Raw genomic sequence first — 23,140 nt, forward strand, 5'->3', positions numbered from 1 at the left:
TTCTGATGAGTTTAACTTCTGTTGTTGGCAACTTGGTGGCACTTTGTACATCTCCAGCGATGCAGGGCCAATTTTGGGCCCAGAAAGGCTGGACAGCAGGAGCGGCTGTGGAGCTGGGAACGGACGAGTTTGGGGCACGTGATGGAAAATGCCTCGATGTCCTCCAAGAGCTCCCCGGTAGAAATAGGGACGAGGAAGGCTCAGGGGAAGTGAGGGTGGCAGAGACCGGGCTGAACTGCGCTCTCGGGTTGAGTGCAAAGGAGACATTATAAGGGACGAACTTGTATGTTTAGCTGAGGACATTTCCAAGCGAAGCTGCTTGTGGTAAAACCTGGGGGAGGGGGGGACAAGTGGGGGAGGGGCTGTTGGGCAAAAGGGAACCTGCCCAGATTGTTAAATTAGGTCTGAAGAGACACCGAAGGTGCTGTGGGAACACCCATTGCTGGAGAGATTGGGGGTGTGACCCACGAGCCCAGCACAGGGGCAGAGGTGGGGTCCCAGGCGAGGTCTGTGGGGCCTCTTGTCTGGTGGCGTGAACCCCGGCGGGGTGCCCAGGGCCCCAGAGAGCAGGGCCACCGCCACGTGCCCGGGGGATGGAGCATCGGGCCACAGAGGATTATTCTCAGGCCCTGAAGTCTCTGCCGCCCGCTCCGCCGGGCTTCAGACTTGCTTGGGACCAGCGACTCCCTCCTTCCGTCCATCGTCCGTCTCCCTTTTGGAATGGGTTAAGACCCCGGGAGCTGCGGGGTTGGGGAGGATATACTCTGAACACGAGACCAAAGTGACTTTTGAGGGGTCAGAGGACAGACTGATGGGTTGAATAGTGTGCCTCCAAGATCCATGTCCACCCGAAACGTCAGAATGGGACATAATTTGGAAATAAGATCTTTGGGGATGTAGTTAGTTAAGAGGAGGTCCCCGTGACGGGTGTCCCTATAGAAAGAGGGAGAAGATGCTCAGAGGGGAGGGCAGAGGCAGACGCGGCATGAGCACGGCCCCGGACAAGGAAGAGCGAGCGCCCTCCTGCGGTCCTAAGCACTTTGCTGCGGTGGCCTCAGGATGCTGACGCGGCATGGTGTGGAGCCACTCTGGTCTGGAGGTACCTGGAGCGTGGCCTCCCTCCCTCCCTCCCGGCCAAGCCCCAGGGACACACGGGGGGCTGGTGGCCGCCATGGTCAGGAGCGGCACACACCACGAGGAGTGCAGGTGTCTCCGTGCCGGGGCGCCAGGGGCTGGGGGCCAGACTGGCACAAGGCGACGCTGAGGAGGGGTGCGTGAGGCCGGGCGGCTTTGTTGGGACGTGGCCCGCTCGCTCGTGCTTGAGTATCAGTAACTTTTCCCAGAAAGTGGGAGGGAGGAGCCGTGCTGGGGGAGGGAGCCGCGGTCGGTGGATTCCCAGGATGGAGAACGTCTGCTCTTCTTCCCACTTGCCCAGGGACCTCCCGCAGGGGCCTCTCTCCGAAGTCCTCACCATCGCCCCTGGGCTGACGCTGGGTTTCTGTCTCTTGTAGCCCACGAGGGCAGCCCCTTAGCAAACTGTGGGGCTCACAGGCCTGAGCCTGTGTCTCACCCATAAAATGAAGACAGCCAAGTGCTCGAGATGGTCACTGGAAAGCATGGCTGTTGGCACAGAGAGTAAGGGGGCGAGAGCAGGTGCGCAGCCCCTTGCCACTCTGCTGTCCGGCAGACCTGCTTCTCCGGCGGTGACACGGAGCCCCTCCTACTGGCCCCGACCGTGGGCCTCCCATGCTGGACATGCTTAGCGGCACGGCACATCTTGTCGGCCCTTCAGCCCAGGTAGGAGGAGTGCTAGCGCACGCATTATGCAAACAGGGCACAGAGAGCCAGTCAGTCAGTCCCTGGCCACTGGGCCTTGGCGTGAAGGTCTGGGATGAGCTGTGTTGTAGGGGCAGACCCTTCCCTCCCAGCTCCAGTGTCCCCATCTGTGAAATGAGAGCTCTCCCCGCACTGCTCTGATCTGTCCATTTGGATGGCCTTGGCCAGACGCCAGGCCTCATGAGGGGCTGCTCTATAAGGGGCCCCAGAAATGCCTCCCCAGGCCTGGCCTCCGAGGTGCCTGCAGGAGAGCTCTGAGCATCGGCAGGCGTGGCTTGGGTGAGGCGGGGACCAGACTGGAGGCCAGGGAGGGGCGGGGCTCGTCCAAGGCCACCCACAGGGTGACAAGGGGGCCTGGTGGGGGCCCCTGGGCACTGGGCCTGTGCTGGGAGGCCAGCTGGGAGACCCTGGTGGGGGGCAGGCTCTCACACTTGTCTGGTGCAGGCCTCCAAGAAGCTTAGCCGGCTCATGAGCGCTAAGCCCCTGGATTGCCCTTGACCCTCCTGCGCGCTTGCCACTGCTCGGCTTACCCAGGAGCCCTGGGCGCTGTGAAGACAAGCCTCCGCCCCCAGCAGGGCGCGGAACCCTCTCATCGTGGTGTGTGGCCCTGGACGGGACAGTACCCTTCCCTGTGCCTCAGTTTCCCTATCTGTAAACGAGGGTCTCCCACATCTTTTCACAGTGGGATCCAGACTGTCCTGTGAATGTGTGTAATCCTTTATAGGTGTCCTAGCCTTAAACGTTTTACTAGTTTCCTGTTTTCTGATTAGAGAATGGATTCATGTTTATTGCAAACTTCAGATGGCACAAAGCAGAGTCAAGGGGCAGCAAACAGTGACCTGCAGCCCAGAGGTGGGGACAGAGGAGCCCGTCAGGCCGTGTCCCTCCCGTGCTCGCTGTGTCCCAGCTCCTGCGCAGACCTGGCGCCCACGAGGGGCTGATGGGATCTAGTCTCGTGCGTCCACCGCTTGTTTTCGCCCTCCAGGGAAGCACATGGCCCTGAGGTCTGTCTCCCCCCAGGTGCCTTGCTGGATCATCCCCGTCATTGTGAACCTGTGGGCGGCAGCTTGATGTCACCTGGGGGACCCACCGCTCTCCCTCTTGAGGGCCCAGGCAAGCTGGTGTGTGCAGGCCACTGGCCGGGGAGGACAGCCGGGCAGTGAGAGCCGGGCCCTGGCAGGGAGCGGGCTCCAGGCAGGGGCTCACCTGCAGAAGGCGACCAGGCTGCCGCCTTCCCGTGGGGCAGCTGGAGGGCCCGTGTGCACGAGGGCGCCATTGTGGGAAAAGTCCTCCCCACACATTCAGCTCATTGGAGCTACAGGCTCAGATTACTTTATTGAAAATTGCTTTTAATTAAAAAAAAAAAAAGGCAAGCCCGTGAGGCCACATTGCTTCCTTAACTCTTACCATCTTGCGATGGAACTTTCCAGATTTGGTCCATTGTGAGAGGTTTTTAGGATGGAAATCTCATGTTTCTATTGAGTAGAAGCAAAATAATCAGGAATATTTAAAGACAAAAAGCATTTAGCCCTTCTACAGTTATTATCCAATTTGAGGGAAACACACCAATGACCCCCCCTGCCCCCCACAGGCTTACGCACAGTCCCCCGTGCCCCAGGCCACCAGCGCCCAGGGACACGTCAGTCAACCTGGGGCAGCCCTTCGGGAAGAGGGGACCTCCAGGGTAGACCCTCACATCCCCTTGGCATTTCTCACAGCAGCATGTGTGTGGGCCCACTTTACAGAGCAGAACACTGAGACCAGGGCCTCAGATGGCTCTCCTCTCCCTGGTTCCTTTCCACGAGGTCCTTCGTTGCACAAATGTTCTAGCATGCTGTCTGCTCCCAGCTGTAAACTGAGACGGGGAGCAGGTAGTAGGGTGCGGGCCAGACCCCAAACGCAGAGAGGCCAAGGCTGCAATCAGTTCCTCAGGCTTCTGTGCTGGGCTCTTCTTGCCTCTCCAGCAGCCGCCCACAAGTTCCTTCCTGGCCTCATCCTGGCACAGGGGGTGGTACAGTCCTCTCTGTTTTAGACACAGTACAGGCTTTGAGGTCCCACACACAGAGACCGGCTTGGTAGGGGCAGGTAAGCAGGGAGGGCTTCCTGGAGGAGGAGGCTGCCGCCCGAGGGCAGAGAGACATGGCCGGGCACAGTCCAGGCACTGCTCCCAGTCTGGGCCAGGACACGGGGAGGCTGGGGCCCTGAGCAGCCGGGAGAGCCAGGGGCAGGTGGGGAGGGGAGTAAGTGCAAACACTGGTGGGGCCTGTGTGGCCCCCTCCGTGGCACAGGTCTGTCACAGATCATGTCACAGCCTCCGTGGTATCAGGAGGGCGGCGCAACCTTCTCTGTCCCTCAGATGAGAACACTAAGGCCCGTGGCATGGGGTGAAGGCCGTTAGCGCCATGGTCCCCGCCCCACATGGGGGCATGAGGTGTCGGGCGGGGTGGGGGTGGTCCAGTCGGTTGGGCATCTGAGGTGGGCCAAGTGCCTTCCCTCCTGGGCCTCAGTTTCCCTCCCTGCACACAGTTAGTGTTGCTGGGCTCTCCAAGAGGCCCCGGAAATGGTGGACGGGGCAGCCCAGCTCGTGGCTCCTATCAGCCGTGGATTCACTTCTAGAACCAACCCCAGTGCCCCAGTGCCTCCTGCTTGTGGAGACAGCTTTGGTGGCAATGGGTGCCCTGGCCCGTGACGAGGGACATGGTTTCCCATGGGATGTGGCAGAGGTCCTCGGCCGTCCCTAGCTGTCCAGCACCACGTGCTTGAACACCCAGAACACACAACCAAGCCACACACCAAGAAAAATGTCTGTCCCCGACCTTAATACCATCTGTTATGGCTGAACTGTGCCCACCCCACCCCCAAAAGTCAAGTGCAGGAGTCCTAACTCCCAGCACCCCAGAACACGCAGTGTTTGGAGACAGCATCTTTCTCCAGGTGACCAAGTTACAGTGAGGTCAAAAGGGCTGACGAGTGTCCCTGTAGAAGAGGGGAAATTTGGGCACAGAGACAGAAACGTACAAAGGGACAGCCGGCCACACGAAGTCTGGAATGCTGCTGCCACGAGCCAAGGAACTGTGGGAAGCTGGAGAGAGGCCGGAACAGATCCTTCCTGGCGCCCTTGGAGGGGAGGCTCTGCTGACACCTGGTCTTAGACTTCAGGCCCCCAGGACCCCGAGAGCACATTGCTGTTGTCCTAAGGCGCTCAGCCCATGGCCCCCTGTTACAGCAGCCCCAGAAAACATACACACCCTAATGGCCAGGCTCAATTCTGCATTTTGGGCTACTGGAAGCCATCCCGCGTCCCCTCCCAGCCCTGTGTGCAAGCCCTGGAGATGGGCTGGGGGGCATTTGGAAGGGAATTCTGGGGCTCCAGGCCCCTAGCACGGTCTGGAGGGAACCCTGTGGACTCACCTGGCTTCCCAATGTGGCAAATGGGAAACACCTGCTTGGTCAAGGGAATCGAAGAAACTCATCATGTGTGGTTCACCAGTCTGAAGTGGGGAGGAGATATTATGGGGTGAAAGCAACTCCCACCCAGGATAGGGGCATGCCCCTCACGTATTCTACTGGGCTAGGAAAGCAGGTGGGGTGGGGGGACTGTTCTGCTGGAACACTACTCTGTGGTCCCAGGAGAACACTCACCTCTTTGCTGCCACCTGCCAGGCCCTCCAGAGCCAGTCCTGTCCACCTGGGCCACCTTCCCAGACTTCCTGAGCCAGCCACCAGACTTCTGGCTGTTCCTCAAGCTTCCCAAACATTCCAACCTCAGGACCTTTGCATCTGCTGTTCTCTCGGCTAAGGAAGCTTCCCCCTGCTCTGCAGGGCGACAAGCCTACTCAGCAGCAGCCCTGAGCCACCCAGAGCTGCCTCAGCTCCTGTGTCAATGGTAGGAGAGCACCCTGGGCGGTTGCCAGGGCAGGGCGCTGTGCCTGGGTTGGGCGGTGTTTGGGGTGAGGAAGGGGCGGGCCGCAGCTCCGGACCCAGCCCGGTACCACAACCCAAGGGAGTTGAGCTGGAGGGGGCGAGCCAGGAGAGGGCAGGTCCCCCGGGTGTGTAGGTGGGGGCACAGCCAGAGCCCAGGGGTCTGAATCTGCCCCCAGCACCCGGAGTTCCTCAGTGAAGACCTAGGACCCCTAGCTCAGAGGGCCTGGCCTACGGTGACACAGATGGGGTCCCATGTGCCCCTCACGGAAGACACCTGGCCTGGGGGGCCGGGGTGTTCGCAGGGGCGGGAGCCGAGGGCAAAGCCCGTGCAAGGCCGTGGAGCGAGACTTCCTGCGCAGCCAGCTTGGCCCCTTGGGGGTTGGGGCTCCCGCGGGGCCGGCCCCGCCCCCAGACCCATGGGGCGGGGCCCCTGGAGGGCGTGTCCAGGACTGCCCCGCCCCTCGGGCTCGGGCCCCGCAGTCCCCGCAGAGCACCGCCGAGCGCAGGGATGCCCGGGGCGGCCGCGACCCCTCGCCGCAGGGCGAGGCCGGGGGAGCGCGCAGGGGACGCGGAGCCCGCCCCGGGGAACCGCACAGGTGAGCGCTGGGACTGCGCGCCACGGGCGGGGCTCTGCACCCATTTCACGGACAGGGAAGCCGAGAGGCGGGCGGCATGGCGGAGGCGGGGAGGGGGTGCGCACAGCCGTGGGGGCAAGAGCACACAGCCGGGAGAGGGGGCGCACAGCCGGGTCCGGGACGGCCCCCAGCCGGACAGCCGCCCGAGAACGAGCCTCCCCGACCCTCTCGGCCGGCCCAGCCGGCGCCCCAGCAAAGCCGGAGCCCGACCGCAGGCGGTCCGAAACCAGGCGGCGGCGCCCAGCCGCCCACCCGCCCAGGTGCGCGCCCTCTCCCGGTGCGGCGCCCCCTCCGCCGGCGCGGCCGGCTCGGTGCAGGGGAAGTCGGTGCGGCGGACGTGGGGAACCCGCCTGTCTTTGCGGGGACGGGCTCCTGGCTGGCCCCCCAAGCCCACTTCACAGGTGGGGAAACTGAGCCTGAAGAGAGAGCCTGCCCGAGGTCCCGCGGCTGCCAGGCCCGGACGAGGCCCGGGGTCTCCAGAAGGAGGGTGGGCGGGCAGTTAGCTGACTTTGTGACTGATTTCGAGAGGGTTTGGATGAGGGTTCACCGTCGTGCTTTGGCTGGGGTGACACCCCCCGAAGGCCCGGCTTTGAGAGCTGGTTTTGCTGCATGAACGCGTCTAAAGCCTAACCCTTGTAGACGCAGAACCAGATGTCCCAGAGCCTCACGTTAGTGGACGCTGCCCCTCCCCCCTGAGCCTAAGGGTCTCTGCGCACCTGCGCCCCAGGCCAGGGGCAGGATTGGGCTCTTCGCACACGTGGAAGGTGGGCCTGGTGGAGCAGGCTGGCCCGGTCACAGCCCCTGGGTGCAGCCCTTCAGGCCTAAAACAATGACACCTGCCACGCTGGGGGCCGGCGCGGGGCGGGGGGCCTGGCGGGCAGCTCATTCTCAAATGGGGAAACTGAGGCCCAAGGAGGTAAGTTGCCAGCAGAGCAGAGGTGCTCAGCTTTGCGAAGCCCCTGGCTGGGTGGGGTGGGTGTATTTTCTTTGACTCCCTCCCCCCCCCCCCGAATTCGCGGCTTTGCTCCTGTTCCTGAGGACCCTGTGGCTTTGTTGCAGCAGCGCCCGCCTGCGAAGCTGGGTGTTGACCAAGACACAGAGGGACTTGCACAAGGGGATGGCAGGGCCCAGACGTGTTTGCATGCAGAAGACTGCTGAGAGGTCAGCGTGGGGAGGGCTCTCAGGGGCCAGTCCCCGCCCTCTGGCCTGCCCCACCCCTGCGGATCAGCCACAGCTCAGCCTTCTCCTGGACCAGAGCCCTGGGGAGGGGGCGCTCCCGGCCCTTGAGTCCTTCAGCGTTTGGGTCGGAAGCCCCCTCTGACCTGGGATGTGTCTCTCTGCCTCTGGCTTCCGTTTCCCCACGTGCTAAGTGGTGGACATTGTACACCTGCCCCCAGGCTTGTGGACAGGCCAGGCAGAGTCGGGGGGGGCTTGTGCACCCACCCTGGCCGTGGTCGTTCTGCCGCCGGGTAACATGTCCGTCCAGACTCCACCATTCCCCTGCCCCCTGGCCCCGGTCTTTTGAGCTGTGAAATGGGTGCCCTCTTGTCCCTGTGGGGTTGTGAAGGGATGTGTGTGGGGTCTTTTGGAGACACCTTGGCACTCCCTAAAACAGCAGTGGGGGTGTTTTTGCTGCAGTCGTAGAACGGATTACTCTGCTTTCCTGAGGGTAGGTGTTGAGGTCCAGCTGCGTCCTGGGGTCCACGTTCTTCCCCCATCGCCCATGTGTGGCTGGTGAAGGGCCGGTGGGGGAGGCTGGCTCAGAGCAGGGGCTTAAGTGATTGTTGAGTGGCTGACTGGGTCCTCAGCCCACCATGGAGGCCACCCTTCCACTGCCCACAGGCCCCCGCTGGCTCTGGCCCTGGTCCCAGGGCAGCTCCAGCAACTCCCTGATGGGGGAGATTGTGTAGGAACGCAGCCCTGTGGGAGGGACACAGGGTTCCAGCAGCCGGAGGTGACCCCCCCAACCTTCTGGAAGGCCTTGAAGGAGGGGCCTTGGAAGGGGGCAGCAGGAGGACCCAGGATGGTGAGGGTGTGCCCTGGGCGGCACTCCTACGGCCCTGCCGTACAGCTGACCTGTGCCCTCTCCTTCACAGAGGGGAGACTGAGGCTCGGGGCGCGCCGTGGGAATCCGGATGTAGCCTCTATTCCCCCGAGGCCAGCTCGGCCTCCTTCCAGGTGCGGGCAGAGCCTCGATGGTCTCCCCTGAGAGGGTGGGAATCAGCCTGGTTCTGCTCTGGAAGACTATTCCGCTGGTGTGAGCTGACCTGCCAGCCGCCAGGGGAGTCCCTGGGTGACCGGTTCCACCGTGGCCGAGGTCCGGCCCGCCCTCCACGGGGAGAGGAGACGCGCTTCCAGAGGGCGAGTGTCTTGCCTGAAGACACACAGGGCTGTGGGCCTCCCACGTGTGGCTGCCCCCCCTGCTGGGGTCGTGGTGGTCCCACCCTCCACAGAACACCTGTGTGTGTGCAGGTCACCCTTTTAAACTCTCCTCCTCAGGTTTCCCTCTCCATTTGGGGGAAACAGACTCAGAGCAAGAAGCAACCCCCCAGTGGTGCAGAGACCCAGGCCCACGATAGGCTGTCCCTGCGGCCTGCCTCCCCCATCTCCAGTGTTCCTCTGGCAGAAGTGGGAAAGGTAACTTATTTACCTGGGGCCCCCGCAGGTGAGGTCAGGATTTGAGGGCAGCGTGGTCTCCAGGAAGGAGGATGGGAGGGGCGGGCCTGTGGTCCAAGGTTCCTGATAAAAGATTAACAAGAGAGGCTTATTCTTCACCCTGCTGGCCATGCGGGCTGGGCGGGGGAAGCACCTGAGTCAGGCCCTGCTCCCCTCAGTGTGCGAGGGGGGGTCGGCTGGAGATGCGGCCATTCAAGGGCAGGTCTGCCCTTCACTGTGCAGGGAGCCCACGGGGTTTGGTTTGGGTTTGTGTCTTCTTTGCAACAAATGCATTCACTGTGTTTTTCCTCCTTTAAGATATATTTGGGCATAGCAAAAAAGAGACAGGGAGAGATGCCATAAAGGGCCTGAGGAACAATGCAGCAAAGGCTGAGGGGTGTGTTGGTCTAGCCAGGGAAGGGCTGGGGGTGCAGCGTCCAGTGTCTGGGCCAGTCGCAGGTGGGAGGGCCGTCCAGGGGCCGCTGGGTATCTGAGGGTTTTCAGCAGGGACGGGAGAAGATGGGATTTGCCTCTGAGACATCAAGGGAGGGGCTGTTGGTGGGCCAGTGAGGGGGCCCAGGGGTCTCCGGGCTGGGGAGGGGTCAGTGAGGGGTGTGAGCAGAGGCTGAGTTTACAGTGTCTGGGGACACGGCCGCTGGAGCCAGCTGGCCCAGCCGCCAGGCCTTGGTGACTCCTCGGGATGTCTCTGGGAGGGGTCTTGAGTAGGTGTGTCCGAATCCCCAGTAGCCCTTTGGCACGCGCCACCTCCCTGCCCTGTCCTGGCTGTGTGTCACGAGTCCTGTGGAAAGTCCTGTGTCGACCCTGCCCGTGGACACCCCGGGGCCTTGGGGAGACACTGGTGGACCTTAGCTTCCTCGTCTGGAAAACGGGCTCAGCCCGGGGAAGGGATGCAGGAGACCCCGTAGGTTACTGGGGTGGGAGGGTGGCAGGTGGAGGTGTCTTGGGTACCATGGACTAGAGGGTCAGAATGAGGCAGTGAGCCCCTCCCAGGGGACAGTTTCTGAGCTCCAGGCGCAGTTCTAAGGTTTCCATGGGGTGGTCCTCCTCTTCTCGTGAGCCTGGGGGGCAGGTCACCCCGTTTTGCAGATGGGGACATGGAGTCTGAGCGAGGACCTGGGTCCGGGAGACGGTGGAGCCGAGTCTGACCCTGTGGAGAGGCCCTGAGGTTGGGGGCTGGGCGCGTTCCCACAGAGCAGGAGCCCTCCTGCTTGTCCTCCGCCTCCCATCCAGGCTCTGGGCTTACGGGGGCCTGAGCTCCCAGCCTGGCCTCCTCTGCAGGACAGGCTGTGGGCAGGGCTCCTCACCCACCCCTCACTCACCAGGATTGTTTCCTAAGGCCTGTGTGTTTAAGTGTTCAAGCAGCACACGTGTGCTGGTGGCGCGGCTCCCCCCCTCTGAGGGGTACGAGCTCCCCTCGCTGCCAGGAAATGCAGAGTCTGAGGCCACAGGGCTGGGAAGGGGCCGGGACCGCTCTGAGTCTTGGAGCCTCACGGCGTGTTCATGGGGTGAGCCCCACATCCTTTTTCCTGTCTTGCGTTGGGGGTGCGCCGTGGAGGGTCTGCAGGTGAGCGCAGCCCCTTCCCCGCCTCTGACGCCCCTCATCTCCCACCTTCACGGCTCTGAGCACTTGGGGAGGAGCACTGCCAGGTGGTGACACCGAGGATGGGCACCCTGGCCCCGGAACTGGCCGCAGCACAGGATGTGACAGTTGCCACAAGCCCTGCCCCCAACCCTGTGCACACGCCAGGGCGCTGTGTCCAAGGTGGCAGTACTGGTTTCCCCGCTGGGGCTGCGCTGTCTGGGGCAGGCCCGCCAGCCCCCCGGCCACTGCCGCACCTGCAGGTGGGTCCCAGGCCCGGAGCGGCGGAGTGCTGGGGTCACCCAGCTGGTCGGGGGCGGTGCAGAGCCGGCCTGCTGCCGGCTTCCTGGGGCCGGCAGAGCCCGAGGGGTAGGGGTCTGGGCTGGGCCTTGGGGGGCAGAGTGGGCCACCCGACTACACGCAGCAGTGACGGTTGCTGGGGCGCTGTCCCTGGCTTGTCTCGGACATACCGCGGAGTTGAAGGGATTTGTTACCACGCCTTCCAGCTCGACCCTGACCCTGGACCTTTCACCAGCGGCTCCATCCCGGGGGCACCCGGCCTTCTTGAGAAAGTTCTAGCCGTACAGACCGGGTGCGGGGGCTGGGCAGACCGCTGCGAGCACCCTCAGGCTCAGCCCCCTCCCCTCGCCGAGGGCCATGCTGGGCGGTACTGAAGGAAGCTGCTGAGCCACACAAGAATGCAGAAGTGACAGCTCTAAATCGGGGTCTGGGAAGTGTTGGGGCCTGGTGACCCTGCGGAAGGGGCCACGTGGCCGGCCTGTGGCTGCCACGCTCTATCTACCCAGTTCCAAACTGCCCTGCCCGGAAGGTCAGCGTGAGTCCAGGTCCAGGGATCCTGGTGGGGGCCGCTGACTCTGGGCATCCTTCCATTCATTCGTGACTGCGTCGATTCCCTCCCCCATGGCGGTCTTCGGGGCAGAGCTTGGTCAGTTAAGAGCTGACTCTGGATTCAGAGTCTGCGTCCCACTGGGTACCCCCAGGCCAGCGAGCGTGAGTGGGAAGCGTCCAGGTCAGGGCACAGGGCAGGTGCTGTGTACGCGCCCTTCCATCCCCTGCCCACCCTGGTAGGCTAGTCTTTAATGTCGGCCAAGCTAACAGGCCAAAAACAATACCTCGCATTTTAAATTTGCATTTCTTTGATTGACAGAAGTATTTTCCTGAAATTGTTTAGGAGCTTTATTGAGATATAATTCATATTCCATATGATTCACCCATTTGAAGTATACGATATTTAATGTGTGCAGCTTGGTGGCTCGTGGTACATTTGCGGATCTGAGCAGCCCTCACCACGGTCCGCTTTAGAACACTTTCATCACCCCAGAAAGAAGCCGTGCGTGCCGTAGCCGTCTCTTCCCCGCCCCTGGCTAATCCGCTTTCCTTCTGAGGATTGGCCTCTTGCGAGCGGTTCATAGAAATGCAGTCAGACCACGTGAGGTTTTGTGGCCGCTCGCCACACGGTGGGTCAGTGCCTGTCTCCTTTGATATTCCGAGTGTGGCTTGTACCATACGCCATTTATCCGTTCATCAGTTGGCGGACACGAGGGCGGTTTCTCCGTTTCGGCTGTTGTGAATAACGCTGCCGGGAACGTGTGTGTACAAGTCTGTGTGGATGTGTTTTCATCTCTCCGTGCGGGAGCTGGGCGGGGCGTCGCGGCATCACACGCCGACTCTCTGTGTGAGTGCTGGGTGCCCGCCCGCCGCGCGCGAGGCCTTGGGGTCTCCACGCCCCTGCTACACCTGCTACCCTCTGTCTCACGTACGGGTGCTCGTGGATGTGAGCCAGTCCCTCCCTGACCTGATTAGCGCTTTCCTGAAGGCGACGGATGCTGAGCATCTTTCCGTGGGCCACTGGTCTATCTTTAGAGTCCATCCAGATCCTTTGCCCATTTTTAAATTTGGTTCCCTTTTATAATTCAGTATAATAATTTTTTAGGGGTTCCTGGGTGGCTCAGTCGGTTTAGCGTCTGCCTTCAGCTCAGGTCATGATCTCAGGGTCCTGGGACTGAGCCCTGTGTCGGGCTCCCTGCTCCGCGGGGAGTCTGCTTCTCCCTCTGCCCCTCCCCCTGCTTGTGCGCTCTCTCTCTCTCTGTCTCTCTCTCGCTCTCTCTCTCTGACAAATAAATAAATAAAATCTTTTAAAAAATTAATAATAATTTTTGCATTCTGAATACAATCCCCTTACCAGAGGTGTGATTGGCAAATGGTCTCTCGTGCTCTGTGGCTTGTCTTTTTACTTTCTCGATCCTGTCCTTTGAAGCACAAACGTTTTTCATTTCGATCAAGTCCCATTTATCTGTTTTTCGCTTTTGTTGTTTGTCTTTTGGTGTCATATCTGAGAAATCATTGCCTGATCCAAGGTCAGGAAGATTTATCCCTCCGCTTTCTTCTAAGAGTTAGCTGTTATATTTAGGTCTGTGATTCACTTCACGTTAGTTTTCGTGTACGGTGTGAGCAGAGGGCCCGCTCTACGTAGCACGTGGATATTGTCGTCCCAGCACCGGTTGCTGGAGCACTGTTCTCGTCCCACTGAGTTGTCTTGGAATGCTTTTCGAAACTTGCTTCGCTGTAAATATGAGTTTATTTCTGGGCTCTCAGTTCTGCTCCATTGGCCTCAATGTCTGTCCCTTTGTCACTGTAGCTTTGTGGAAAGTTGTGAAATAGGACACTGTGAGTTCTCCAACTTTGTTCTTTTTCGAGATAGTTTTTGTGTGGGTTCCATCTGCAAGTCCTTATGAATTTTGGGACCAGCCTGTTGGTTTCTGGGGGGCGGCAGCTGGGACCCTGGTAGAGGCCGTGTTGTGTGCAGATGAGTGGAGGCTAGCGTCGGTCCCCATGGGGTCCGTCTCCCGGTCCAAAGGGGTGGGCGGCTTCCCCTTCGTTTAGGACCTTTATTTCCGCCAACAATGTCTTAGAGTTTCAAGGGTTTAAGTTTTGCCCTTCTTTTGTTCAGTTTATCCTACGTAAGTAAGTGGGATTGCCGTCTCCGTCTCACATCCAGGCTGTTCATGGCCGCTGTGCTGAAATACACGGATTTCCGTGTGTCGGTCTTGTCTCCTGCGGCCCCGTGGGAATTGCTTATTGCTTTCTGCAGGTTTTTACTAGATTCCTGGGGATTTTTCTAGATCCAAGATCATGTCATTGGATGGTGAAGTTTTGCTTCTTCCTCTCCAATGTGAATGCCTTTTATTTAATTTTTTTTTAACTCATTGCCCTGCCCCTGGTTCTTAAGACATTTGTTTTTCTGTTCTGAGTGCCCTGTACTTTTCTGTTGTGATTTTGGACCCTGTTGTTGATGCATAAGTGCGGTCTATGCGGGAGAGACAGCCCTGCTATGCTGCGGTGTTACTTCTGGGCCCCTTCCCGTGGCGTCCGCCACCTCCGCAAGATCGGTGTCCTCGCAGAAAAGTGGGGATAAGGACTCCTCCGCGCTGTCCCCTGGGATGCTTATGAGTGTGCACCAGGCCAGGAATGAGGGTACTTTCTGACCGGAACATTCTATGAGAGCTGCATTGCTGGTGGTGGTGGGGACGCTGGTGATGGACACCTGCACACGGGGAGGCCCAGCACTGTCCAGCCTTGCTGTGCCTCAGTTTCCCCATCTGTCAGGGAGTGAGGGACTGCCCTGCTCATGGGCGCGAAGCACCCATTAGGTGCCCAGCGTCGTCTGAGCTGATCCGGGAGTCAGCCCCCCAACAAAGTGCACAAAGCATAAGGCCCCCGGCTCACATTTTCCCCCACATTGCAGCCTGTGGGCCCCCCTCCAGGTTCCCGGTGGGGCCAAGCACTTGCAGCCTGGCAGAGCCCAGCCAGGCGCCGTCCCTCACGGTCACTGTGCACAGCCAGGGGTCGGGCAGCCACAGCTCCTGCTGTTTTCCTGGCGGGGGGAAGGCCTGGCTCTGCCCCACACAGGGCCGATGCTCAGGCCGCTGCCCCCTTCGCAGCCTCGCCCTCACAGCGTGACAACGGGTCGCCTGGCCTCCCCCTGCACGGGGCTGGTCGTGCGCAGACATGTGACGCGCTGTGTGGAGGGTGTGCGTGCGCAGCTGTGGCCGGGCCGAGGAATAGCCACTGCCCTGGCCCATCGTGGGTGTGCTTGGCCCTCACAGCCTGTGTGAAGTGGGGTGCTGAGAGGGGCGCTCCAGCTCCCTGCAGATGTCCTGGGTATAGATTTTAAAAGCACAGCCCACAGGGTTTGCTGGTGAATTGGCCGTGGATTGAGAAAAAGAGTCGGGGAGGGCTCTAAGTTTTGGGGCTGGAGCAAGTGAAGGAGGGAGGCCTGGTGCTAACGTCAGAACACGGGGAAAGCCACGTGATGAGCAGGCTGGGGAGTGCAGGAGCTTGGCGGGTCATGGCATGCCAAGTGGGCCACAGGACGTCACGCCTGGCGCCTCCCCCGGGCATTGTCCTGAGCAGAGAAGCTGGACACAAAGGACACGTGACTGGGTGCCTGTGTCTGTGTGCATACATGTGCATGCACGTCTGCACACATGTGTGTGTCTGTGTGTGCTGTGCACGCGCACGTATGGGTGTATGTGTGTCTGTGTGCATGCATGCCTGTGTGCACATGTATGTTTGTGCACGTGTGTCTCTGTGTGCATGTGTGTGTCTCTGGGCACATGTGTGTCTTGTGCACACGCATGTGCATGCGTGTATCTGGGCACATGTGTGTCTGTGTACATGTATGTGCATGTGTGTCTTTGGGCACGTGTGTCTGTGCATGCATGTCTCTGCACACTTATGTTTGTGCATGTGTGTCTCTGCCTGTGTATGTGTGTGCATGTGTGTCTTGCACACATGTGTATCTTACATACGTGTGTGTCTCTGCACGTGTGTGTCTGTGTGCACACGTGTGTTGAGAAGCTGGCCTGGAGCCACCTTGCCTGGTTCCGAATCCCTGCCCTGTGACCTCGGGAGGTGACTTAACCGCCCTGTGCCTCGGTTTGCTGACCTGTCAGGTGGGGAGAATGGCAGCTCCCCAGGAAGGTGCTGTGCAGATTGATGTGTTAATGCATGTAAGGTGTGGGTTCAGCGTCCCGCACGCAGTAGGCTCCGGGGAAGTGCCAGCTATTGTCGTTGTGGTTATTTTATACAAGTGCTGTGACTGCTGCTTCATTCAGCCTGTCTCTGTGCCCTCACGTAGGGCAGTATGGTGGCATTTGTCGCCAGGATGTGCCTGGATTCCCTGTCCCGGCCCCACAGCAGGGTACATGGTGGTTTCCAACCCCCACTCTTCTGCGTACGCTTGGGAGTGAACATCCTGGTGTAGAAATCCTGGCTGCAGATTCGTCGTCTTTCCTTTGGCTAAATTCTTGGATGATACACACGACACAAGGCTCTTAACATTTTCCCAGACTCGTCCAGGGAGGTTTGGATCCGCACCCACCAGCCGAGTCCCAGAGCGGGTGTTCCCGGCCCTAGGACCTTCGCCGTGGGTCTTTTTTCTCTTCCTTTTTACCAGCGTGAGGGGGGAAGACTAGCTCTCCCCAGCACTGCAAGGACTAGTGTTCTTTCCTGCACTTGGTTCCTTGCATTTCCTCCGTGAGGGGCTGCGTCCCACATCAGCCGTCCCTGTTCACAGGGATGTTCCGTTTGTGTGGGTGTGTGCGATCGCACATGGGTTGAACCTTTGTCCTCTGTTCTCCAAATATATTTTCCTGTTTCTTCCATTATTGGAAGTTTTCCTGTTTACTCTTCACACTGTCCACACTGTCCCTCCCTTTTTTCTGGACTCTGCCTTCAGAACTATGCTTAGATGCTAATTATGTGCCGTTGACCCTTGAACATCACAGGGTCATGCAGCTGATATTCAGCTGTAACTTCAGACTCCCCCAAAACTTTACCACTGCTGGCTCCTGGTGACCGAAGCCTCACCGATCACACCAGCAGTCACTAGACATGTAGCTTGTGTGTTAGATGTGTTACGTACTGTGTTCTTACAGTAAAGGGAGCGGGAGAGAAGCAAACGACGTTGGGAAAGTCACAAGTAAGGGAAATACGCGGACAGTTCTGTCCTGTAAAAAGTCCCGTATCAAGTGGACCCGAGCCATTCAAACTGTGTTCAAGGGTCGCCTGAATTTGCCTTTATTGTCTTCTGACACAAAGTTACGTTTTCAACACCGTGGTCTTCGGAACCTCTAGAGTTCGCTTACTGTGGGGATCCGCTCTGCGTCTGTCTCTGGGCCACCGGCCGGATGGCTGCCACACCCAGTGGTCTGGGCTGTGGGACCTTCTCCGGAGTGTCACGCGGCTGGCGGGGCTCCTGCCCACCCTCCGCCCGCCAGGATGGGGTCCTCATGCCATCTCTCCTCTTTTCTTCCCTAGGCGCATGCACACGTGTGTGGCCACCCCCGCGGGGCACCCTCCAAGTCCTCCGCGGCAACGGCACTTCTGTGGGGACCGTCATCGTGTTCCACTGCCCCTCAGGCCACCAGATGGTTGGGTCCGGCCTCCTGACCTGCGCCTGGAAGGGTAGTGCCGCCGAGTGGTCCTCAGTGATCCCCGTGTGCAAATGTGAGGCCTGCTCCCCCCAGCCTTTGAGCCCTTCCGGAAAGTCACCTGAGACGGCCCATAGGCTCCCAGAGGGTTGTGCCGGCTTGCGACCTTGTGGAAGCAGGCCGTGGGCTGTGTGCAGGCATCTGGGGCCCAGGCTGCAGCGTGTGGGAACCAGGGACCACCACTGACCTCGCTGTCAGAGCTGTTTCCAGTGTGCCGCTGTGAACTCCTACACACCCTCCAAAGCCCTGCCCGAACACCCCTTTCTTAGAGGGCAGTGTTCCCTGATAACCCCACCGACAACACTCTGCACAGAACTTTGTCCCCGCCACCAGCTCCCCCCCCCCCCCCCACGGGATAGGGCTGGCTGAGGGCCTCGGCAAGCCCCGCGCAGGAGTGGCCTTATGTCCCTTGCAGCCGTGCCGCCGTACGAGACCTTTGGCTTCAAGGTGGCCGTGATCGCCTCCATCGTCAGCTGCGCCGTCATCCTGCTCATGTCCATGGCCTTCCTCACCTGCTGCCTCATGAAGTGCATGAAGAGGAGCGAGCAGCCGTCCGACAGGTACGCTGGCCCCGCGGCCTCCACCCCCCGCTGCCAGGGCCCAAGGCAGAGGCTCCTCACAGGCACTGCTGTCCGCGCCGGGCCTCCTGCGGGCGTGTGGGGACGCGGGGCCTCCTGCGGGCGTGTGGGGACACCGGGCCTCCTGCGGGCGTGTGGGGCCGCGGGGCCGCCCTGGCTGCTCAGGGAACTGAGCTATAGGCGCTGCCCCGTGGCACCGGGGTCTCTGCATCCCACGGCTCACGGAGCCTCACGGCCGAGCACGCGGGGCCGGTCTGGTTCTCCCTCCGTCTGGGCCGGCTCGCGGCTTGCGCTCTGCTGTGCCGGGCGAGCAGGGCTGACCGGCGACGGTGAGTTTTCGCCGGCGGCTGGAAGGCTGACCCACCGCCACTTTCCTTCTTCACCGTAACATAGCTTTTTCTGTATGTTTCTTACTATAAAATATTTACAACGTGCAAGCTGCCATCTGAACCCTCTGTGAGCGTGCGATTCAGGGCTCGGTGTTGGGCTTCCACTGGCGCCATCCGTCTCTAGAGCTTCCGGCCCCAGCCGCAGAGCCGCCCCGAAGAGGTTTGGGTGTCCTGAGCGTCCTTCCCTGATCTCTCCCCAGGGCGACCCAGCTGTGGCTCCAGCTGAGAGCCGGGGACTTGGAGACGCTGCCGGCGGCCTACCTCGGCCTCAAGGGTCTGAACAACAGCAACAGCGGCGGCGGCAGGGAGCCGGGGGGCCGGCCTGGCCAGGCGCATGACAACTACAGTTTCACCACGTGCGCACGGGGGCGGCAAGGGGGGCACCGGGGCAAGGGCGGGGGGCCTGGCCCGGTCAGGACTCTGCCACCCCACACGCTGCTCAGGCTCACCTGGGCCTCAGCTCCCACCCCTGCGCCGGCGGCCGGTGGTCCTTCTAGCCCTGGGTCCAGGCCCCGCACCTGAGGCCTTTCTCCTGGGAGTTCAAACCTGCAGAGACGTGAGCTCCCTTCCCGAGGGCCCAGCAGGGCTCCCCGTCTCGCCCTGCCCTGCTCTCACGCTTCCTGCACACATGCACACACTTTCTGAGATGCTGCAAGGACGTTCTCTTACGTCCCGTTCTCTGACTCAGGGAGTCCAGTCGAGGCGGGTGGGCTGCAGAGAGAGCACCTCCCAGTGTCGCTAGCTTTGAGCGTGTGCCCTCTGACCCCGATGACAAGTGGCACCGGCGGCTGGGGTCTCTGGGCGCCGTAAATGGCGCGGCCGTTTGTCTTTGGCGGGCTCTGGGCCTGTGGTCCCACAGAGACCGTGTCCTGGGCCGCCAGGCTTCCGCGCGGCCACACTCGGGCTGCGTCTCTGCGAGGTGCCCAGTGGTGGCGCAGGTGCGGATCACAGATGCGGGTCGGGCTGGCGCCCCGCGGGCACGCAGACTGGGGTCTCTGCGAGAGGCCACTCTGCTGCCCCCACGACCTCTGACCTGTGGCTTCGGGGTCCAGGGACGTTCCAGCCGGAACCAGTTATTGCCCTGGGGGTGACAGAAGCAGAGGGAATAGTGTAATGGGCCTCCTGCCCACCTGCCATGCTCACGGTCTCTGTCCCCTGGCTCCAACCCTTGCTTGGCGGGAGCCGCGCCATGCCCTAATCCTGCCTGCTTTCAGCACGCACCTCCAGTGCTTCCCGTGCTGTGGCCCGGGGCCCGCTGCGCCTCCAGGGAAGGGGTGGAGGACAGCACTCAGAAACGGGGCTGGCTGTCCTTTCCCTCCGCCCGTCCCCACCTGATGGCCATGCCGTGTGGTGGCTGCTCGGCCCTCGGTGTCCTCGCTCCAACAGTGAGGGTCTCGGCTGGGCCGGGGGGAGGGCTCCGTGAGTGCTGGCCATCACCGTTCTCCCTGCTCTTGTGCCTGAGGCACAGATGAGGACACTGAGGCTCAGGAGACGGCGCCCCACGTGGGCTTGGCGTGGCTGTCTGGTCCCGTGTCTGCGTGCCACGTGCTGGGCCTGTGGGAAGGGATCAATTTCCCGTCCCCTCCCTGGAGGGTCACGCAGCAGGCGTACATCGAGGGGGTTCGGCAGAGACGCTGCCTTGCGCCCTTTCCACCGCCACGCCACGCCGTGTTGCCCTGGCGTCCGAGGCCCCCCGAGCTTCGCCCCAAATGCTCCACCCACTGCACTCGGGTTTGGGTGAATGTCTGCTTACATCGAGTGGTTTTTCTTTTCCAAGACGACATTTGGGGCCATCCTAGGAACGGCCTGTTGGGGCCAAATGGTCTGGATGTTTTTCTCTCCACGTTCTTTCTCCCGGAGCACGAGCTGGGCCGCGCCTCCGGGTGTCCCGATCTGTTGTCCGCTTGCTTACTCAGCAGGTGCCGGCTTCCCGCTCACAGGCACTCCTCGGTTAACGCTAAGGAAGAGCGTCTCCCACACCTTTGGTGCCGCTGGCATTGCTGGCTTTATTGCGGGCTCCTCTGCTGAGTGACCAGCTGGCGACCGGCCAGTCCTGGCAGCTCTGTGTGCCTGTGCAAGAGCACCTCACCCGCCCGCTGCAAGAGCCTTCCTCCTCGCTCCGGCCGTGTTGCGCGGTCTTGGCTAGCGCATCCCCTTCTCCAAAAGCCACATCCCCTGGGCAGGTTTCAGAGCTTTTCGGTCACCCCCGCCGGTGGCGCCTCCTGCTTACAGACCTGTGGCAGACTGTCCTGTGTCCCGGCTGGGGAGCGCGCCGGTGCGGGGGGGAGGAATGGCTGCCTCCCGGATGCGCCCTCCTGGGCAAGGCCCCGGTGCCGGGCGGCTCCCAGCGCGGGCGGTAAAGCCGTCTCTAGGAGGTGGGCTGTGCCCTTGACCTTGCCCTGCTTCCTGGATGCTTCCCGGCTCTCCCACCGTGCCAGACACTCTTCTAACCTTGGGGGGTGGGGGGTGCACTGTTTTCATCCCATTTTAAGAAGCCTGTCCAGAGTCACACACAACTACTAAGTGTGAAGCTGGGTTTGAACTAAGGCTGTCCATAGACTCACCTGCTAAGCAGTCTTTCCTCTCCACTAATTAATTAATTGATTCACTTACTCATTGAACTAAAAGATAACTTCTTAATCCCTACTATTTCCTAGAGCTTTTCTGAGAATTAGGTGTGAGTGGGAGCAGAGATCTGGGGGGGGCTTCCTGGAGGAGGTGATGCCTGAGGTGAACAGATTGGGAGAGCCTGCATTGTGGGGGGAGGAGAGAGACAGTATCTTAAGCCGGGCGGTGGCGGGGGATGTGCACAGCCTACAGGGAGCAGTGGCCAGTGTATGCAGGAGAGGGGCCCGTGGGTGGGGGCAGGGTCTCACCAGCCTGCAGAATGGGTTCCTTTGTGGGTTGGGGGTGGCATGCCCAAGGGAACTGAAGATGCAGACGGGCGATCTGGGCCCAGACCACCAGAGGACAGCCTGCCAGGAGCAAGGGTGTCTCCCTAGACATTCCTGGGACCCCTGTGTCCCTTCTCTGCCCGGGGCAACCAGGCCAGGCAAGGAAGTCTGGCCCCTGGGGTTTATGCACACTCTGAGTGAGCCCCCTTCCTCAGCACCACCCCAAGAAGTCCCTTCCCACCTTGGAAGATGGGCATGCTGCTTCTTGGACCATGTACCTCGTACAGGTGCGGGGTCTGAGGCCCAGGCAGGGGCACCAGTGGAGGGACCTCCTCAGTCTCAGGGCAGTTCTGAGCCTGCCCCAAGCCCACGGAAGGCCAGGCCCCATGGGCCCATCATGGGGTCAAGGTTACACTGGGTACCTGCTCTTCTCCCAAGCCTTGCCTCTTCTTCCTGCAGGGACCTGGGTGAGGGCACCAGAGAGCTGGCTGGCATGGCCCACAGCGTGGACAAGGACCCCTGGACCACCAGTTGTCCTGCGGGCTCACCCCATGCCCAGGTGATGGTGCACACGGCAGACCTGGGGGGCGCCCCGCCTGCCTCCTGGCCCACTGCAGGAATGTCCAGACAGCACATGGCCTACATCCCAGGGTGACTGAGGCAGAGTCCGGAGACTGCCCTCCACACGGGGAGGACCAGGCCCACCCCACCACCAGCCACCTACATCTTGACCTGTGTCCAGCTTGCAATGGGTCAGTGAAACCAGCTTCCGGGTTTAGGGATCCCTCAGGGAGCTGGGCTGGGGACTCCAAAGGGGTGTCCTGTCCCAGGGGAGCCCAGCTGGACAGCTTTTATAGATGGGCGTCCTTGGAGCCACCACTGAGGTTCTGGGACCACATGCAGCCCCCGCCCCCCCCCGGCTGGCTCCTTTAAACAGACTGGGGGACGTTTCAGCAAATCTCATTTTGCATGGTGGAGAGGGAGCAGGGACCCGGCTGGGGCGCTGCATCTGTTCCCTGCAAGTAGCCATGAGGGGAGAAGGGTGTGAAATAAACAATTCTAACACTGGAGAAACGAAGGCGAAAACCGCTGTCTCGATTTCCTGTGTCTCTGTAACAGAACGTCAAGCAGGTTTTCCTCGAGGTGTGGAACAGCTCTGTTATTGCTCCGGGCTCGCGGGCTCCTGGTGCTGGCTGTCTCCAGTGGCCTGGATCTCCTTGCACCCTGGTAGCTGGTGTCCACGATGAGAGTCCTGAGTGCAAGCCTTGCCCTTCGGGGGCCTGGGAAGTCATGCCTGGTCACGGCCGCTGCTTTCCACCTACTGAGGGGGGGCAGCTGGACTCCCCTTCTGCGTGGCAGGAGGACCAGGCAGGGGTGGACACCTTCAAAGCCATCCTGGTGCCCCCCCCCCAACCCACAGCTGCTCAACCCCAGTCTTGTCAAAGCAGTTCCATGACAGACTGCCCTGTGGCCTTGATCCCATAGAGGGGGATGACGATGCGGTCGCAAATGGCTCTTCCTTATGGGGCTTGAGCAAGTCCGCCGAGGCTCTGAGTTCTCCGTCTCTCTTCAGGCCCTCTTCAGCCCTAGCGCTTGTCAGGATGAGGTGGTGGGGGACCTGCTGTCAGGGTTTGGGGGTGCCTGGAAGGGGAGGCAGCCGTTTGGAGATCAGCACACCCTCCTCTCAGCCTCGGACTGTGGGCTCTGGCTGCCTGGCTTGCGTGACCCTGCCTCGCACGCCCGCCACCCCCTGACCTCAGTGCTGGTGCTGAGTCCACTGCGGCCACACAGACTGTCTCTCAAGCTCAGGTCATCCGTGCCCGGGCTCCTGCATGATCCTCTTCCCCGCTGTCGACTGCAGCTCTCCCTCACTTCAGCCAGGTGTCTGCTCCGATGTCCGTCGCATTCCTTGTGTGCTGCCACGTGACCAATGACCCCGAAACGTAGTGGCTCAAAAACAATAATCACTTCTTACCGCTCTGTTTCAGGTGGGGTTTGGCAGCGTGGCTCTGGCTCGGGGTCTCTAGTGAGGCTGTGGTCTCACCCGAAGGCTTGATGGGGCCGGGGACCCACTTCCAGGAGATTCCCTCCCTCGCGGGCAGCTGCTGCCGGCT

At 61.1% G+C, this 23,140-nt stretch overlaps 1 protein-coding gene across 1 annotated transcript; it reads left to right on the forward strand.

The window, feature by feature from the left end:
• The first annotated feature begins 6,250 nt into the window (after nt 1–6,250).
• Nucleotides 6,251–22,099, forward strand: SUSD3 (sushi domain containing 3). Its single transcript, XM_032397821.1, has 5 exons — nt 6,251–6,356; nt 16,993–17,181; nt 17,581–17,725; nt 18,333–18,488; nt 21,486–22,099. The coding sequence occupies exons 1-5, from the start codon at nt 6,269–6,271 to the stop codon at nt 21,679–21,681; spliced, it is 774 nt and encodes a 257-aa protein (XP_032253712.1). The 5' UTR covers nt 6,251–6,268; the 3' UTR covers nt 21,682–22,099.
• Nucleotides 22,100–23,140: the final 1,041 nt, after the last annotated feature.

Source organism: Phoca vitulina, unplaced genomic scaffold, assembly GCF_004348235.1.
Source record: "Phoca vitulina isolate PV1807 unplaced genomic scaffold, GSC_HSeal_1.0 scaffold104, whole genome shotgun sequence".
NCBI classification, from domain to species: domain Eukaryota; kingdom Metazoa; phylum Chordata; class Mammalia; order Carnivora; family Phocidae; genus Phoca; species Phoca vitulina.

What these genes read in the sequence shown, in the direction of transcription:
- SUSD3 (XM_032397821.1), top strand. Translation starts at nt 6,269, where the DNA reads ATGCCCGGGGCGGCCGCGACCCCTCGCCGCAGGGCGAGGCCGGGGGAG. An exon ending in AGTGATCCCCGTGTGCAAAT is followed by an intron (nt 17,182 to 17,580) that starts GTGAGGCCTGCT and finishes TGTCCCTTGCAG; the next exon opens with CCGTGCCGCCGTACGAGACC. An exon ending in AGCGAGCAGCCGTCCGACAG is followed by an intron (nt 17,726 to 18,332) that starts GTACGCTGGCCC and finishes ATCTCTCCCCAG; the next exon opens with GGCGACCCAGCTGTGGCTCC.